This window comes from Xiphophorus hellerii, chromosome 11 (genome assembly GCF_003331165.1).
Source record: "Xiphophorus hellerii strain 12219 chromosome 11, Xiphophorus_hellerii-4.1, whole genome shotgun sequence".
NCBI lineage: Eukaryota > Metazoa > Chordata > Actinopteri > Cyprinodontiformes > Poeciliidae > Xiphophorus > Xiphophorus hellerii.
In genome coordinates this window covers 11,379,915-11,399,651 of record NC_045682.1, presented here as the reverse complement: position 1 = coordinate 11,399,651, position 19,737 = coordinate 11,379,915, and the positions used below count along the sequence as shown (strand labels likewise).

General features: G+C 37.6%; 1 protein-coding gene across 7 annotated transcripts in view; it reads right to left on the bottom strand.

The window, feature by feature from the left end:
- Window positions 1-7,163: 7,163 nt before the first annotated feature.
- The window catches only part of LOC116728512 (ryanodine receptor 1-like), a 47,542-nt gene continuing 34,968 nt past the window's right edge, over window positions 7,164-19,737 (bottom strand). For 4 of the 7 annotated variants that reach the window (XM_032576678.1, XM_032576680.1, XM_032576679.1 and 1 more), the window contains 26 exons: window positions 18,801-18,900; window positions 18,642-18,721; window positions 18,483-18,559; window positions 18,301-18,374; window positions 17,762-17,779; window positions 14,916-14,996; window positions 14,725-14,813; window positions 14,429-14,557; window positions 14,244-14,348; window positions 13,683-13,764; window positions 12,287-13,596; window positions 12,128-12,210; window positions 11,794-11,953; window positions 11,610-11,696; window positions 11,188-11,460; window positions 10,702-10,832; window positions 10,546-10,588; window positions 10,339-10,472; window positions 10,182-10,242; window positions 9,955-10,101; window positions 9,736-9,870; window positions 9,493-9,649; window positions 8,891-8,955; window positions 8,702-8,802; window positions 8,574-8,625; window positions 7,164-8,490 (listed from right to left, as the gene is read on the bottom strand). In XM_032576678.1, coding sequence (XP_032432569.1) covers window positions 8,395-8,490; window positions 8,574-8,625; window positions 8,702-8,802; window positions 8,891-8,955; window positions 9,493-9,649; window positions 9,736-9,870; window positions 9,955-10,101; window positions 10,182-10,242; window positions 10,339-10,472; window positions 10,546-10,588; window positions 10,702-10,832; window positions 11,188-11,460; window positions 11,610-11,696; window positions 11,794-11,953; window positions 12,128-12,210; window positions 12,287-13,596; window positions 13,683-13,764; window positions 14,244-14,348; window positions 14,429-14,557; window positions 14,725-14,813; window positions 14,916-14,996; window positions 17,762-17,779; window positions 18,301-18,374; window positions 18,483-18,559; window positions 18,642-18,721; window positions 18,801-18,900 — 3,870 coding nt within the window. In that variant the 3' untranslated portion in view covers window positions 7,164-8,394. The remainder of the gene's footprint in view (window positions 8,491-8,573; window positions 8,626-8,701; window positions 8,803-8,890; window positions 8,956-9,492; window positions 9,650-9,735; window positions 9,871-9,954; window positions 10,102-10,181; window positions 10,243-10,338; window positions 10,473-10,545; window positions 10,589-10,701; window positions 10,833-11,187; window positions 11,461-11,609; window positions 11,697-11,793; window positions 11,954-12,127; window positions 12,211-12,286; window positions 13,597-13,682; window positions 13,765-14,243; window positions 14,349-14,428; window positions 14,558-14,724; window positions 14,814-14,915; window positions 14,997-17,761; window positions 17,780-18,300; window positions 18,375-18,482; window positions 18,560-18,641; window positions 18,722-18,800; window positions 18,901-19,737) is intronic. The other 3 variants (XM_032576682.1, XM_032576685.1, XM_032576684.1) reach the window with 1 other exon arrangement.

Genomic DNA, 19,737 nt, shown 5'->3' with positions numbered 1-19,737 from the left:
AATATTTGCCTGTTGTTCTGATTCTTGCAAAAATCTAGAAAATGCTGTTTAGTGGAAATCATAGATCTCTGATTTGTTAATAAGAGCAACAATTAATTAGTTTTTCTTATTTGCACTTTTCCTTTATCACTCTACCACAGTTTGGTGGAGTTATAAAACATTAACTGGTACGGTAATAGTTTTCATGAAAACTGCAATACAGTGTTGATACTGGAGTAAACCTGAGCTTATTCACTTTAAGTATCTTAAGGGAACAATTTCTCATACTTTGGTACCAGAATTATTACATATATTGATAGAACTATAGCAATTGTCCAGAATCATCATTTTCACAGTTATATTTAACAATTTTAAAAGCATGTTTCTGTCTTTTGAGCTCGGCCTGCATAAAAGGTCATCTGTGCTCCCATATATACAATGATGGTGGATCATTTGGAACAGCAATGATCTCTGCCCCATTTTCATAGTTTCTTTTTTTAAAATTGCTATTGCTTAAAATGCAGAAATTATTAAAGCTGCTACTTCTAGAGATTTGTAAGATTGCTAAATTTCAGAGATTAATGTCAGGCATTAATGTCTAATCAACTTCCAATTGACTTTCCTTATGGTTCTATTTACAATAATTAGCTGAACCACTGAGATAACTTAAGACCATGTTTTACTACAGCTGATTGTAATTTTGTATTTTAACTTCTCCCATCCACCACATGTTTAGCATTAGCTTTCAGAGACTTTTTAAGGCCAAGCAGCACGTTCTTGTTAGAGTCTGAGTGGTGTGACAGATGGCGTTTTGACAGCTTACGTTGCTGTAGTTCAGTGAAAGCCCTCAATAGTAAAACATGGACTGTTCATGTGTGTAGAAGTGAGACTCTTCCATCAATTCCCGCTATGATTTAGATAACCACTGCATGACTTGCTGATATTTAGAAAACATATTTGTTTCGAGAACAAAGACTATTGCTACACATGTGCATTAGTAGGCAAGGAAGGAAACACAATTCATTCACATCTAAACTAGCATTTTTTTTGTCACCACTGTCTCAAATCACATGCAGACTGGGCTTCCCACAGAGCCTTTGTGAATCCTTGGGGTGGACAATGTGTTGTTGTCATTTACTGCCAACAGTTCTCCTAACTTCATCCTCCTCACTGGAGAAATAACTAAAAAATAATTTCATTCTTCAGACTTAACTATCATTACTTTCCTCTTGGTGTTCATTGGATTATGTATTATTGCTTGAATTTGAGTTATCTGAGAGAACTTATTGCATTTTAACTTGTTGTTGGGCAGCAGAAGGACAGCCCTCCTAGGGGGCCATTCATGCAAACAACTTAATTTCATATCACTGTTTTTGTTCCTTAATTTAAATCATCAGTACACGTTTCAAATCTCTTTCTGCAGAAGTGCTACATGATACAGCAGAAGCTTTACTTTTTTTAGTGAAGGACTTCGCACATAAACCATTTGCTAAATAAAGAACGAGAAAACACAAGCTCAACAAAGTTCCAAAACCAGCTTTATTCTTGTAAAATAAATTAGTTCACATCAAGTTTTTTCATGAAACAAACAGTAGACCCACAGGATGACAACAAGTGGATGACTGCAGTGAAGCAATTTAACTGTGAGAAAACAAAAAGTTTTAAATGAGCTCTGTGGTTTCTCTGGTGTCTGAGGTTACTAAATCAATTTTAATCCAGTGAGGGTTATGCAATAACGCTCCTTAAACTTCATGTAATACACCGCATCACCAGTGTAAAAGAGACAGATTACTCACTTTTATTAAAATGTACTATCACTGTTGTAGACGAAACAGAATGATAATATTCACAACATAAACAGCCTGAAATCAAAGACACACATAAAAAATGCACAACAATATAGTTTTCTGGCCTGGTATCTGTTTTTTAAAGAATAATACAACATGGCAGTGAGAGGGAGTTCTTCATTGCGATCGACTTCAGATTAATCACTCAGACCTGTTCATCCTTTCACCACTTTGTAACTTTTGTGCTCACATTTGTCTTCTCTGCCCCGTTAAACCCGGCAAATGTGCAGCACTAGAATACCAAACCAGCTTTCAGCAAAAAGCAGGCTGAACTCCAAGACTCCATTTGGATTTTTCACTTTGATATAAAACAAAAACGGAGCCCATCTATTTTCATCTAGGGCTTGGCTTCTTAAAAAGTAAACCCACCACAATCAAAAGCATCAAAATCAGAGTCCCCCACCTCAAAGTCAAAGCTGTTGAAATGGGGGGAGTTGAGCGAGGAGCTACCGAGGTCGTACGCCCCCACAGGTCCTGTACCGGTGAAGTCCGTGTTGGCAGCCAGGTCGGCTTTGACGTCCAGATTAGTGGATGAGCATGCTCCGAGGTAACCCAAGGCAGAGGAGGCAGCAGCCCCTCCCATCAGCATATAAACAGCCTTCATCGCTTGCGCATTATTGAGAGTGCCGTGACGCAGGCATCCCACCGCCTGTGGACCCCGTCTGTAATTCTTTGTCTGGGGGGAATTTCTGCCTGTTGGATTAAGCGTTTTTTTTTCGAGATCATTTTATATTTATTTTCTTATCTTTATTGTCACAAAATGCATGAAAATAATGTCTAAACTCACAATTCTCTCTTGGAGAAGTGTTGCTTGTTGGTCCTGGAGAGGGTGCCTCTGTGTCACTTACAGGTGGAGTTGGCGGATCTTTGTCCAGAATTTGCTCAGGGACAAGGTCTTGAAGAGTAATGCGTGGGGGAACAACCTGATGGCGCTTACAAGGGCTGAGGGGCGACGACAGACTCTGTAGGTAAGAGTAATACAGAGAACAGTAATAAGATGACAGCAGAAATTCAATTTGCTACATTAACCTGCAAAAATAGTGGTCAGCGAAAAAAACTGATTGGAGATTTTAAAGTTGATGCCAAGTCTTATGACAAACACAAATGCTGTAATTTAACCACTGCTAAGTGCACTACTTCAGCACACATGTTACATTAACTACTACAATGTACCTTGCATTGAATTATAAAAAATGGGCAAACATTGGTGCTCCCATGAAACCAGTTAGTTGAAGAATAGTAAGAAAATCAACCTTGAAGCCATTTTTTTATATGCAAATTACAACATTAGAGTCTGTCATCTCAATAAGTCACAGTTATTATGTTCTTTTTTCCCTTTAAATGATAAACAATAAATACAATAACCTGTCATCCCTACCAATAACATTACCTTGAAATATAATTACCTCCTCTAACTCTTTAACACTTAGTAAATATTCAACTCCTCAGGCCTTTTGCAGAACGTTACTGGACTTTGCTTTGGAAGTATTTTGTTCCTCAATAATGCACATTTTTCTTGCAAATTGTCATCACATTTTTATGCAATGGCTGTTTAATAAGTACAGACATCTATGTCCTTTGTACAAGAGTTACAACTGTTACTTTCTGTAAGCAGGCTCCATTTTGATAGAAAAGGTAATGTAAGACGGAACCAAACCAATACTGGGAAGCATCTAAAGGAAGTTTTTTTTTTACGACTATACAGCTCCAAAAGCGTTATCCAAACTGTACATCATTAACTCACCATTTTGACTTTCTTCAGCACATTTAGCCACTGACTGAAAGGTGATCAAAAAATATATATTTTGTTAGCCTCAACAAAAAGCAGCATAAAAATCAACACATACATTTAGATAAATTGAAATAAGATGCAATGCCTCTTCAGTTACTGGCAACCCATGCTAATGACGAATTTGAATAAATACGTTTGACTTCTCGTTACAAGTGTTTGTCACAATTTTAGTCATTTTAGCATTCTAACTGTTGCTCTGACAAGGGCAAATTCAGGCTATGTTGTAGTTGCAATGTCTTCACGTAAATAAGATGGATAGAAAAAGCTACTCCTGCCTTATTCCCATCATATTTTTTTGTCGTTTCACTTTTGAAGAGCAGGTAACTGAAATTTCCTCCTTTGTGCAGTATTAATGGTATTTTGGCTTCACACAGGTCATCCTGCTTTAACACCCTACAGTAATGCTGCAGTCAGCCATTGTCTCCCAATCCACAGGTGGTAATCCCAATCGCTGCAGTAGAATGTGACTCTCCCATGCGAAGCTGTGTGGGATCTTATGAAACACAACTGCTTGTGACTTGACAATAGATTGTAAACCAACCCCCCATTTGGGAAAAGGAGGAACTTTGAATAAAATATTTAGTATTAAAAATAATTAATATTAAATATTTTTGATATTTAATATTAAAACATTATTTTACTATTGACCTGTGTTAAAATACCAAGCGCCAATTATGGAGATTATGGCACTTTGCCATGCCATAATTTATCCAAAAGAAACCAGACAGTCATAAATTACTATTGAAAATCTTGCTGCCACTGATTACCTGAAGGAATAGTATGAGATTAAAAATTGCTTAAGTCACATTTATTTATATATCGATTGCTAGGGGTGTCTATAATTGCTTCACAAATAATTTTATGTATTTTTAAAAAAAAATCATGTTATTTTTTACCTCCCAGTGTTTGTGTTCAAATCAAAGATCTTTCAAAAAAAAAAAAAACATGTGATAATAGAAAGGTAACATTATTTGAAGGCTTTTTGCAGGTCTTTACAAGAGGTGCCAATATGAGGATATGATCTTTACCTACAAAAAGGAGTTTTCTATACAGTAATATGTGTGCTGTGTGCCATTAATTAAAAAATATAAACATTTCATCCAATGTAGCAATGTTGCCTTATGAAAAAGAACATAATTTTATAAAATAGCAACATTTAATGTCAACTCCAATACGACAATGTAAAAGCACACAGTCCGTCTGACCTGCAGTCTGTGGGGGTGTCAGTCAGCAGCAGCAGGTACTTATTCTGGGTGAGGATCAGAGCGAAGCAGCTGTCCCTGGACGCACCGGAAGGTAACTTTGGCAGGTCCAGGATCTCCTTGCCTTCAACAATTGTCTCACAGTGACTTTGCAGCAGTACAATCTGGTGAGGTGGAGACAGAGCATCGTGGCATACGAAGAGACTGCCTTCAGCAGTCAGACGCAAAAAACGTTTCTTCCACTGTTTGAAAATGAATCCACCTTCAGAAAAAAAAAAGAAAGATGAAAATACACAGGGCATATTGAGTAATTGCTGGAACAAAGATGCCCAAAGAACAGTTTTCAAGGTTCCTACATGTTTTTCAGGTAAGACTTTCTGACTTTTGCGGATCATAAATTTTAGTTATTTTCTCCAAATCCTGTTATTTTTGCCAATTTTAAGATACAAATATTAAAAATTTGAATACTGATGTGACATCTCCTCTGATGTAAATGTCTCTGCAGATGAAAGAAAAGAATGAAGCACACAAAAAAATGAGAAAGGATGAATAGAAGGAGGGGTGAAGGAGAGACAAGAAAGAAAGGGATAAATGAACAGAAGAAAAGATGATAACAAGAAGTTAATTAAAAGGCATAAGAAAGAACATGAGGCAGAAAGGACCAATAGGAAGTCTGGACACGAGGGGAAGACAAAAGGAAAACAGGAGGAAAGAATGAAGAAAGGAAGGAATGAATGGAGTTATGAAAAAAACAAGGAATGGAGTTGTGAAAAAAACAAGGAGTGGAGTTATGAAAAAAAACAAGGAATGGAGTTATGAAAAAAACAAGGAATGGAGTTATGAAAAAAACAAGGAATGGAGTTATGAAAAAAACAAGCAATGGAGTTATGAAAAAAACAAGGAATGGAGTTATGAAAAAAACAAGGAATGGAGTTATGAAAAAAACAAGCAATGGAGTTATGAAAAAAACAAGGAATGGAGTTATGAAAAAAACAAGGAATGGAGTTATGAAAAAAACAAGCAATGGAGTTATGAAAAAAACAAGGAATGGAGTTATGAAAAAAACAAGCAATGGAGTTATGAAAAAAACAAGGAATGGAGTTGTGAAAAAAAGAAGGTCGATAGCCATGAAAACCCCCCAACATAGGCAGTTGTGGAAAAAACAAGGAAGAAAGTTATGAAAAAAACAAGACGGTTGTGAATAAATAAGGTTGACAGTTGTGAAATAACAAAGACACTGAACTGAAATTTGCTCGCTGCACACAGATCTGTACTGGCAACACAGCAAGCGGGGCTCAATCAGTGGCTCCCACTGGCCTCTCATTTGGTGACTTTTAAAGACAATTGCTAGTCCCTGTTTTTTTTATCTAAAAAAGGAAACTGCCTTATTTAGTCGACAACTGAGGTGAATCAGCATAAATAATTTTCAAATTAATATTTCTTTATTGGGTATTTGCGTTAACTCCCCCTTGTGCCTAAGACTGAGTTCAGGACCCACTTATCCAGATTGGACAACAAATCAAACTGCATACATTTCCAGGCTGCGTGTGAACCTGAAGTATTAGGTGTGGCCTCAGCGATCAAAGTGGCAGCTTGAGCAATGTACATGTGGATTAAAGAACGAACACTGTGTCATTCCATCATCCCACCAGATTAGATTAGAGAAAGTCAGATGGAGAGAGGATCAGGAGGCTGTGGACGCTGAATGCGATCAATCCACATGGATTTTCTCATTTCAAAAGTTCTATTTATATGTAAGTAAAGTGTAAAGACCAACAGAACTGCTGTACTTTGCATGAAAAGTTAAAAAAAACAACTTAACTTTACCTTTTAGTGCATACGGTAAAAAGCTGGCTTTAGAACATACTAAAAATGTATCATGACTGGGACTGCACAATTAATGCTGAACAATTCAAAATTTCTTACAAAATGATTTATAAACGTTTGATATCATACATGTGAAGCAACACAAAATATGGTAAAGATTGCAAAACTTCCCAACAGCTGAATCTGGTTGTTGATTGTATTTTCCCTCTAAAGTACAGAGATCTTTGTTGCTCTGATTCTACTCACCGTACATCCTGAGCACCCCGTGGTGTATCCCCGAGACATTCATGATTCCAGATTGTGTCGCGCAGTCCAGCGCTGTCAGACAGAAATATTTGTGGACGTTTGGAGCACATGAGATTCAATGTGAGTTTTTAATGCCCACCCTTAATCCCCCTCGGTCAGCTGGGATGCTGCAGAGCCACAACTCAGCAGATTGGTGTAAAAATGGGTTGTGATGATCTGCTGCACGCAAACTGTTGCACTGTGTGCAGAGAGAGTCAATGGAGAAAGAGATTTTGTCATGTTTTTCTTTATTATCAGATCAATTTTACATACACAAAATCAGGGTTGAATATAAATAAACAATATTGTGACAGAAAATAACCTCTGTCATCCTGCTGTCTTTCCACAGCAAACATGAAAACAAAACAAAATAAAACAAACAAAAAAAAACAGTTGTCAACTTACTTCCATATTCAGACTTCCATATTCAGCCCAGCTACTGGGGTCCGCTTCATTAAAGTATTAGATTTACAGTAATGCGCGCACACTTATTCAATGTTATTGCAGCCTTTTTATTATTATGCTAAAGCATTTGGAAGTTTTCCTCAAAATGATTTTGAAGAAAACTTACAAAAGTTTGTCAATTTCAAACACTTGTTTGAAATTGCGTGTCACTGAGGATAGGATAAAGACCAGATTTTGACACCATATTTATAATATATTTGACACATTAATAGTAGGAACACTTCTGAAATGATTTATTCTGATTACATGTGTTCACATCAGAAAATCTGGTATTTTGACTTGGCAGGTGTTGTTTTATAATCTTCTGTATGTAGGTGTGTGGTGACTGTACAAATAATTTCTCATTTAAAAATACCTAATAATCAAGTATTATTTAGTTACCATTTATTATCGTTTGTTGAATAAAGAAGAAGGCTGCAGCCACATCACTAGTGATCCATGATATACAGCGTTAGAGACGGCTTACAGGCAGGTAGGCATGATGTAACAGAGTATAATCCAAAATACAACGTGAAAGCTTACAGATTTATCTACAAATCCACACGTAAGGTTATATAAAGAATAAAACTCCAACATTTCAAAATGACCAAACTGGAAATAAATAAATTAAGAAATCACACGGTAAAAATGGATATTTGGAAAAACTGGTAATGAATGTAAAAATTACGGCTACATCTAAAGTTTTTAATGTTCTTACATACAGTACATGTGCATTGTGTGCTTACTTAATCTCACATACTGGCAACTATTAAAATCCCTTCTAGATATAAACCACACTGGATGGACATGAGTGGTCCTAAAACAGGAATGAGGAGGATGGGTCAGGAGAGATGATTCGTAGGGATGAACAGACGACAGGGAGGGAAGTTTGGGTCTAGAACATTAGAAAAAGTGTGTTACACAGGTGAGCGTGCTGCTAGGCCTGCTGGTTGATTAGAAGTGTAATTCAGGCATCACCTTCCCTTCCTTCCAAAAGTACTTTTTGTTTATTTGTCAATTAGGAAAGCTGATCTTCATATTGCTTTCTGAAACAGTCTCCAGCAGGAAAGAAGTCCCAGCATCGTTCCTGGTACATCTTCCACACGTATGACTCCTGCAAGCAGAGGACGCAAGAACAAGAATTCAAAAATTCAAAATTTAAAACAAAATAAAAAACTGAAAACACCTCAGACCGACCTGCCCAGTGTGTTCTGTCTCATCTTTGTTAATGAGATACATCAAGAAGAACCTGAAAATAAAACTCCAATATTAATCTGTTCTCATCTGCACCTGTGCAAACACTGCAATACAGAGGAGATGCTTACATGTAGTTGGCCAAGTTATGTTCGTCAAAGGTGTGGGTCTCAAAGCCATGTGGGGTTGTATCAAAGTAGTCACTTCCAATGCCACATATGAAGCATTTTGTCTGCACAACAATCAACAATGAAGAACATAAACACTCTTCCCAAATGTACTTTAAGGTATCAATCAGCAATAACAGTATTATACTGCACCTCCATGTCCTCCTTAACCTGCTCCTGTTGGTCTCGGAGTTCTCCAAAGGCATCAATAATCAGACCTGCAGGGTTTTAACATATTATGATAGGAGTTGAAAATCTGTTGCACGCAAAACATCCGTTCAGAGCTTTTTTTGCCGATTTTTCTGATTTCTCTTTAAGGCTTATGATATAATAAGATTTAACAACAGTTTTTCTGCCCTTCCTGCCATGAGAGGCTGCTGTTCATAAGTATTAGGAGGAGACCAGAGGCCATAAGTAAAAGCTACAAAACACATTTGAAAGCTGAAAATGATGACACAGATCTGCTCAAAGTCTCGTCCTCCAAGCCTAAATGAAACTGGACCTGTCTTGGTTTTTTCCTTTAAATACCCATGAAAATTGCCAACTTAAACCTTCTTCCCTCAGTAACGACATCCATGCCAAAGAGTGTTGCCAGACCAGCTTAGCTATGGTTCATTCACTGAGTGGAAAAGATCAAATTTTTTACTTTGCGCTCCTTTTTAAAATAGTCTGATTCTGGTACCAGCCAGTTTCTCTCCATTTCAAGTATCTTCACATATTGTTCATTTAAAAACCATCATCCAGGATGTGTTTACCCTGAATAATGGCCAGCAGAATGACAATGACGAAGAAGAAGAAGGTTATATCAAAGACCACTCGATAAAGCTCATATTCGTCTCCTGCGGGATCTTCTATCTCGTCTCCAATTCCTCCACCAGCACGCACGCCCACGTACATATGGAACAGGTAACACTGCACAGGAGAAAACCTCATAAACATAAACTGGGAGGTTATATATGATTAAAAACAGCCGTCTTTTGCAATAATCAGTGGTTTACAGTCATCATGTCATCGCATTTCATGTCGGGCTCGTCTTCATCCTCGCTCTTGTTGTAAAACTTGCGGAAGAAATTGAAAGCAACCACAGTGTAAAGATACACCACCACAGCCAGTAAGCCCACTGTCATCATGAGCTGCAACACACAGCACAAAAAAATTAGCTAATACATTCTGACTAAAGCTAAAGATGCGTTCTGAAGTTTTTATTTTGCTCTTGCCTGTTTGCCGTTGTGTGTAACTGATGACAGGATAGTGCGTAGAGTTTTGACACCCATTGCAATGTCCAGCAAATGGCAGGCAAAGAAGAAGTTGTTGTAATGACCAAGCAGGGACATCACCAGGTACCAACAAAGATAAAGGAAGGTCTACAGGAAAATACGGGAAATAAAGTATCAAGGGGATGGACAAAGCACAGAGTGAAATATACAATTACTCATTTTCTTACCCCGTCTGTGAACACAACTCCAAATTTCCAGATCTGGTACTTGATATCAATGGAAGTCACCCTAAAAGATAAAATATGGTTTAATAATTACTTTTTTCAGTCAAAAGTAGATATATAACCCATTTTCTTGTCCTTTTATAGCAAAGCTCTACTTCACCATGCAAACACAGAGTTGTCTGGCTCCTCTTGTTTCTTCTCATGTTGTTGACTGACATCCAAGGAGGCTAAATCAACGCCCAGTAGCTCAGCGATTCTTTCTCTCCCATAAATATCTCCATACTTATCCAGGACCTGGACACAGACAGTATGTTACATATTAGAGAGTATAAAATCTCTATTGCACCATAATCAAGAATCTACTCACTTTTCGTTTGACAAATTTATCCCAGTAGTTGTTTGGGAAAGAGCTGAAAAGATAAGCAACATGAAGCATTAACTGAATTAACAGCAACCTAATAATTCTGATATTATTTAACAGTATCTGTAATGAAACAGCCATTTTTTCCTCCGGTCTCCCTACGGTGTGTTCAGGACTAGACGATCCCATTGGCCCTTGATGTCGTCATCCTCAGGCTGCTCAGTGATGTAGAGGCCATCAAACTCCAGCTTTCTTGCAAGTTCCTTTTCTCTTTTAAAGATCACCAGCGGGATCTGGTAAAACCAAATTTAAGCTAAAAATTGTCTCATTGCAAGAAATTCAAGCTAATAATTTTGTTTTCAACACTGATGCACAAGTATTCATTCCTCTTTTTCCCAAATCTGGTCAGGTTACAATGTGATGAAAAATGATACCTGCTTACAAATATAAAACTCAAAAGTGGGGTGTACATTTATCTTTACTGGGGTACCCCAATTAAAATCCAATGCAGCCTGTTGCCTTGGATGCTTTAGGCTGCATTGGATTGAAGAATCAGGCATCCCACAGACAAAATGTGTAAATATCGAAGGGGCATGAATACTTTTGCAAGACACTGTAAAAAGAAAGTGCAGGTATGTTTTGTGATACCTTCAGACAGTTGTACCCAATGATACAAATAAATGAAATGACTGTATGGAGAATGGCTAGGAATGATAGTGTGGGCTGCATGTATCCAGTGCTCTCCTCTAAATAGAAATAAAGTAGAACATCTTCTTCCTCGTCTTCTCCTCCTCCATCTGCTCCAGATCCTTCAGCTTCATCCCCACAGCCCTCAAACAAGCCAGAACCCTCAAACAACCCGCTTCCCTCCGACAGTCCGGATCCCTCCATCTCACCCCCTTCAGGTGGAGTATCAGAGACCTTTACAAAACAAAAGACCAAGACGAGCCATAAAATCTATTGCTGCCAAAGATCAGAAAGTCATAATGCTTAGTAGGCCTAAAAACTTAATAATTCAGCTACAATCTGTACAACATTTGAAAACAATGTTTCAATACAAAATGCTTTACCCGGTAGAAAAGAAGAATGAAGTTCAGGGCAAATGCAAGGAACAAGGCCAAAAATCGCAGATTGTAGAAGTTCCTGGAGAGGTAGTTCTGGTAAAGAGAGATTAGTATTTGTGGTGCTCCACAAAAAATGTAAAATGGCATGCCATTACATTAGTTTTTACCACAAAAGGTACAATGCCCTCACCATGAATTTATTTCTCTGAGTTTCCAGCTCAGTCCAGATTTGAAAACCCTGGTGCTTCTTCTGCTTTTTCTCTTTCTTGGCTGCGGATTTCTTTGGTTCTTGTGGCTTCTCTTCTTCTTTGCTCTTGGCTACTTTCTCAGATTTTTCACCAGTTTCAACACTTGAAATGAAACACGCAAGTTTCATTGTATAATTTTAGTCATCAACATCACCTTGGCACTGTTGATCCATCTTAATGTGCTTCGTTTTGAATGATATCTGTGTTACTTTCTAGTACTTAGATTTTAAGTCAGTTTCCCACACATTAAGTACTTAAAAGAAAACTTAAACTTACTCTGACTTTTCTGGTTCTGGAGGGGTTTCTTCCACAGGAGCAGGCTCAGGTGGTTTTTGGCTTGCATCAGACTCTTCTCCTGGCTGTAGTGAAATGGAAAGATCATCCACAATACAAGGACTTTTTTCAGATTGTTGATTTTTTTAGAGATGTCCTTACCATTTTTCTCTTTGTAATGGGAGACCCTTCAGGAGTCGGAGGCTCAACTGGTTCCTCAACACCCATATCTCCAAGTCCACCTGGAGCATCCATACCCGGAATCCTTCCTCCTTCATTTTCCTGCGTGTCCTCCTCTTCCTCTTCACCACTCCCCGATTCACCAGTGTCTGTTATCCCCCCAGCTTCTTGTTCTTCCCCTGTCCCCAGCTCTCCTGGTCCATCTCCGTGCACGTCGTCTTGAGTGGGATCTGGCATACTTGCTAAAATCTCAGTGACTGTTATGTTTTTAGCTCCCTCCACCAATCCACCTCCAAACAGCGCTTGCCAGATGATCATGAAGAAGCCTTTGCACACATTGTAAATGAAGGTCAGTATGCTCATCAAGATAGCCCAGACGAACTTGGACAAAGCCACCACGATCTCCTTAAAGGTCATCTTTCTGATTCTGCGATACTGTCTGCGGAGGTTACGGAAGGTGAAGATGCTGAGGAAGCTCGACATGCTGTGGAGGAAGTCTGTAAATGCTGAGGTTGATTCGGGTCGCCCTTCGTCGCCATTGCCATCTTCATCCCCGCCTCCACCTGCTGCCCCCTCTCCCCCTCCTTCATCTCCCTCATCATCCTCTTCTCCCTTCTCCTCTTCTTCCTGCTCTGAAATCTGTGAAGCGATATTCATCTCAAAGATGGTATCCTCACAGAAGTTGACGAACATCTCCATTTTCTCAGATTCACCGCCCTCGTTGACGACATCAAATATAAACTGCCGTTTGGACTCTCGCACTTGTGGCATTTCCCACTGTCTGCGGTTGACTTCGCTGATTTCAAAGTAGATGCGCTCAATCTTTCTGCTAGCGCCCATTATCTCAATACGGCCAAGGAATGGGCGGAAATAGTTGAGCACACTCTCTGCTTGCGCCAGGAAATTCTGCAGCCGGCAGTCGTGCGGCACATGCTCAGAAAGGTTGGTGAGCAGCACTGCGATGTTGAACCCGATGTCCTTGGCTGGCTCTTGAAAACGATTGGAAAACTCCTCGTAATTGATCATGTCGTTCTCATCTGCTTCTGAGCAGGACAAAAGAAACTGGATCTCAGAGGGGGAGTACTGTTTCTGACTGTCCATAGCCTTCTGAAAGTCCTTCTTAGAGATCAGCCCTCGAGGGTCAGAGACATAGTCACGGAAAGCATCAGAGGCAACAATGTCCTTCAGTTTGAGAAACATGTCAAAGAACTTGAGAATCATCTCAACGTTGCTGGAGGACTCCACCAACATGTCGACCATTTGCCGCGCAATTGTACCATTAACTATGTTCCCTGAAACAAGAATAAAAAATCCAACAAGTGATTTAAAGGCATCACATTAATCAAATTTATTTGGCAGTATTTAAGGTTTTTTTTACCCTCTAATAATGAGAGCAGCATAACAACCATGTCTTTTTGAAGGTCAAGAAGCTCCTTCAGCAGAGCAATCTGGCTGGAGTCCTGTGGTCATAAAGAAATACAGTAATGATATCATGACTGGAATGCAGTAGATAATAAACTACAAGGTATTGTCCTCAGTGGACAACTCAGACATACAAGGAAGAATTAGCAAGGAAGACAGATGTCTTATTATGAGACATCTATGGATAACTTTTATAGAAAACATTCACTGTGCTTTAATTTCAACTGCCTAATTTAAGAATACTGAACTTATGCAAACTTCTTGGTGACATGATGTAACAAAACTGAACAAAAGACAGTGATATCAACTATTATTTTGGGTCATTTTTGTTTGAAAACATTTGTTAAACTCTGCTTTATTATGATGCTTTTTGCACAATATTCTGACTTCTCTTTCATTTAACGTTGTTTGCATTGAAATCTACACCGGCAAGTCAAAGCTCATTTGAAAAACTATATAAAAAGTTATGATAAATGCATTTTCGTTTTATATGTTTGAGTTGCATCAATTTGTGCACCTGTGCCAACTTCATCATCATGTGGGCAAACACATGAAGGAATCCGACAATAGCATCCCACAGTCTGCTGTGAGCTAAGGACTGCTGGTTGCCTGTACACGGGCCCTGCAGAAAACAAAAAGGCTTCTCATTACAAACTAACTTACAAAGAAACAACATAAATTGGTAATTTGTCGTAAAAGTACCTGAATATATTCTGTTAAACTGTTAAAAATCTGTTTTGCCACTGTCATAGCTTTGGAGAAATTCTTTTTGCCTGGATCATCGATGATATCCTTCCCAGAATAATACCAGTAGAAATCACTGATAGATTCCTTGATTGAAAAAAAGAAACTGTTCAAAGCATTGGCATATTTGAAAATTATTTATACAAACACTAACTCTGGAATGATTTGCTCATATGTACTGCACGCTTTATTATTTTAAGTCTCTAATAATTTTCACCATGCTCTGTGTAGGGCAGATTACTGTCAAAGTGTACCTGGAGTCGAAGGAGGTAATCCACAGTGCAGATGATGACGTTGATGCTGGTTGTGCTTCCTGTCTGTGTCCGCAAGTAGTTTTGAAAATCTGCGGAAACAGGATTATTCAGCTCGCAAAGTCTGTTTTGATGGAATTTATTGTTGATTTGATTTCAGTCCAACTTGAATTTGAAACATGACTTGTTCCCACCATTATTGTGACCTTCACAGAGGAGCTGCAGGAAACGGAACAGGTCACAAGTGAACTCATCGTCCGCCATGACTTTCTCATCTTCAGCGGAAAGATTAACACAAATAAATGTATGAAACAAAGTACGGGAATTCACCTAGATTATTAAACAAAAAGAAAAAAAAAGATTGCTGGCAACAGCTTAAACATATCTCTTAAGAATTGATTAAATTACTTTTTCAACTTACCATCATAGGTAAATGAGTTTTAGTGTCACATACTGCAACTGTCACCGCTTACAAAGAGTTATAAATATATGGTTAATGTTGAGGACACAGGCATGCAGTCATACTGTATGTCAAACAACATACAAGTGGTGCTAACAACACATACAAACACGTCAGGTGAAAACAAGCTGCAGTGGAAAACAGCCACATTACCAACAAGTATAAATTGAACTAAGAATCTACTGCTTGACAAATGGAAAGATGGAATTAATGGCAAGATTTTACAGCGTTCAGGGGTGAACTGATTATCTAGCCATATTTATGCTTCATCGCAGAAGAATAAGCAATGCAAAAATTGTAAAGTGCACAAAAATTACAGATGTGGCCATTTTATCCGTTTTCTAAAGTCCTCCGTAGGTAATAAATCTTTTTGGCACAAGGTGCTGGATCTGAAAACCTTTGCCTCCAAATCAAGTAAGGTGGTGATGATTTTCACAATATATACCATGCGCCAAAATGGGACTTCAAAAATAACATATTTGTTTAATACCAATATTCATATTTCTCACTAAAGCAGAAACAATCTAATTTTTAGTTTTCTATGTTTATCCCATTTCCATTTCATCATAATTATCTTTCCTTTTGTTAGGTGGAAACATTTATGGACACATTTAGAAGTCGCTTAGGGTAAAGAGATGTATAACATCCATATATTTTCCAGAAAACTAAAATTCAGTTGGTGTTTGCATACATTAAATTGAGGGCAAAAAGTTTGGATCGAACACCTTGTGCCTGACAAATTGACAATTGACTAATCAGCTGCCCTATTTTAATGATGATTTATACTACCGTGCTTTCCAAAGCAGTGCACCCCTGCCTGCAGTAAAACACACAAACACTGAACAATTCAGGACATGTCAATTAAAAGTAAGAGAGGACATTGTCCATCAACATTAGTGATGCACCAATCAATTATCCAGACAGAGAAATGAGACCAATTTACATTGATCGGCTCATTGATTGGTTTGTTTTGCATCTGCATCAAATGAATAAAAACAGAAATGACCAACTTTATCCCCATTTACAAATGCATCAACATATTGTGATTCTAATTAAGTCATCTTTACCGAGTTACCGAGGAAAACTCAAATTTATTGGTCAGACCTCGAAAGAGAAGAAAGTTTGTCAGTGAATGCCTGATTGGTGCATCTCATTGAAATGTTGAAGGGAATCCAGTATTAGATCAGTCTGAGGCTCTAAGGGACCAAACAAAAAGTCCAATGTGAAAATGACTTTTGAGTCAACTACCTGTTCCCATCTTTTTAGGTTTATCCTAAAAAGGTGTGCAGTCAGAGTTGAATGGAAAATTAGTTGTTTGGGTTGGAACATGTAAATGAACATAAAATATTGGATTCCATTCATGGCATTTAAAAATGGAAAACACATGGAATATCGAGGGCCAAAAGTGCCATAATGTAAAACAAAAATAACTAATCAAATCAATATTTATATGTGAAAATTGGAATAAAATTAAAAGTGTTTTTTAATTAAATACTAGCAAAATGAATCTATACATAACTAATGCATAACATAATACATACTGATATTTATAAAAACAATTCAATTCGACAGTAATCAAAATTATGAGATATTATAAGATAAGATAAAAATACAATTTTAATTCAGTATGCATTAAATTATATAATATTTGTTGAAAAGTGAATTTATCTTAGTCTTCAGCAAGTTTAATAGGGAGGGCTAACAGAGCCGCAGAGCCTAACAACCAATCAAATGTTAGGTTGAATCTGACATCATGATGACATCATTTCTACTTTCTAAACACCAGAATAACAAGGGAGCATTGATTAAGAATTGTTTATTAGCCTCAATTTCTGAAGTTTAACCACGCTAAAATTATAATGCCTTTAAATACTTTGAGAGAATATAGATGATGATGTTTTAATTACATTTGGGAAAGTATTTTAAGGCCACACAATGTGTTATGGTGTGGGATTTGTGCATGATGAGAACAAAAGCAAAGGACCTTGTGAAGACAATGGCTTAAGCTGGTGAGAGTCTTTAACCACGACAAATTAAGTCACAGGCCTTGCAAGTTAAAAGGGCGCTAAGCAACATAGAAATCAAGATTACAGTTTGTCAGATCAGGGACAGCAACCTTAAAGTGAAATTAGAATCCAAATCAACTTGTTGTTGCTGATAGACTGTCCTGTGGTCTAATGAAACTAAAAGTGGAGTGTTGGGTAACATAAAATTTGGGGGGGAAAGGGCAAACTTTCAAATTCCTCATTAAACTGGCATTTAGAGAAGAGAAGTTATTTGGTCATTCTGACTAACCTAGCACAGAAAAATTTCATTGTGAAATCAAACTTAGAAAAATATTTTGATTTGTCTTGCTAAAGATCTGGTTTCAATTCATATTTAGTAGATAAACTATCTAGTTGTTGGATTGTGCTCCTTTTGACCCTCGATAATGGTGGAAGGGCACGCGAGGTGCGAACATGAACAATGGACAATCCCCTCTCAACAGAGTCATCATCATTAAAAAAAAAAAAGAGAATTGAGCAAGTGAGACAGGGGAATGAGAGAGCAGAGAGGCCGATGGAGAGAATGATGATTTACCCCGATCTAGGTTCAAGTCTGAGGACCATGAAAGGAGGGACATGGGGAGGGTGGCAGTGATCATGGGGAAGGGAGAGAGGAACAGTGTGTTGACAACAGCAGAGGACTAAGAGATGAGGTTGGGGAGGATATTAACAACATTCCATGGCAAAATCATTTTGGTTGAAATTTCTAATTATTCTCCAGAATTAGACCACTAATAGACATACAAATGAAATGATTTTTGACTAAATTCTGTTACATTTTCACTGTGTTAATAGTACTTATGTTAGCAAACTTGTCATTCTATCAGATCAAATTTGTGTTTTAATGTTGAAGATGGTAAGCATATAAAACAAAATGAATTAAATAGTAAATTATTTATTTTGGATTCACATGAGTATTGAGATTTTATCCGATATCTTGTTGAGAACGAGCAGCAAAGAGTATGTACATTTAATTACTTAGCAAAAAATATCAAACAACGGTGTGATATCATTTTCACTGTCTGCATCTTAAATATCTTATGTATGAAAGTAGAGAAGAAATCAGAGACTTACTTGTTCCTTCCTCTGAAACCATGCCAAGCCCCTCTGCCTTATTTTGCCTCTCAAAGGCATTTAAATCCAGTACGCTGTTTAAAACATAAACCTTTGATTTCATTCAGTAGTCCTAACTGGTCAGAAACATACAACTACTTTACTATTTTCCACAGAAAATAGCTTAAGGACCGAAAACCAACCAGCAAGTCTGCATTAGAGCTTGGACACTCAAAAAGAAGCCCACGTCCTTTTTGTCTTTCAGGTACTCCAACATTTTCTGACAATACAGTGGAAGAAAATCAGTTTTAAAACAGCGCCACTAAGTTACCAAATAAACGGTTTGTTTCAAAAACACATACCCGCTGAACCTCGCTGTTTCCGCCATTAAGGATAGAAATGCCCAGCTTGAAGGTTGTAGATACCATTGGGCCAGTTTCACCTAGAAAACAAAGGAAGATTCGAGCACAGGGAGACAGTGAAGGAAAACATTCTTTAGAGTAAAAACAGAGGAAGATTACCTTTGCAGGCACTTATCATTTGCAGGACCATTTCTGCAGCGCCACGGTTATGAAGTCTGGACTGTTGGTAAAGAAGCCTTTGCTTCTCCATTTCTTTTTCCTTTGGTGGGCAGAAATCAAGATGAGTTTTTGGTAGTGATATATTTCACACAGATCATTAAAATAGGAAGGTGAGGCTCTTAACCAATTGGTAACGTATTCAATTAAAGAGTGCCACCTATCACCGTAGTTAAGGTGACAGTTTAATAATTCCTGGTTAAAATCTACGAGAAAGAAGGTATATTAATCTGCACAAAATTAAGTTGATCTATACTCTACATTTAATCTACATTTATTCATAATTTGAACCTTCATGAAAAAAAATCAAATGCTCTAACATTAGTAAAATATAATAATCAATATGGTATATTACTTAAGCCACAAACAGGGTTTACTTTTTAGTAAATCAACATGTTTTGATATTTCTATGGTAATTTTATGCACAGTTGCCATACCTACTTAGAGTAGGAGAAAAAGAAAATATAGTTTTTGCCATTTTAAAGAAGCTAGACTCCAATTTTGTAGTATTTCTAGAGGACAGTAAATTGTGGGGTTTTACACCAAGTCCCTTTAGACAGATGCATTGAAAAATAATGTTGTGTATTTATTTTCTATTTATTTTTTTTAACCACAAGGGGCTAAACTCTTAACTGCAGCAGATGGCAGCCAGAGTGACATCAGTTTAAAGAATCAGAACATATGATGGAGCACTCAAAGCAGTGGAGGGGTTTAGAAATTTACAATGTTTCATTCACTTAAGCTTAGGTTTAAGGATTAAGACCGTTAAGATTGCATTTTTCCTGTTACTGCCCTAACCATGGTTTAAACTTGCACTGATTATGAAGGTTTCTTCACAATTCTTAAAATGTAAAAACTGTGTTGACTGCCTTTAAATGCT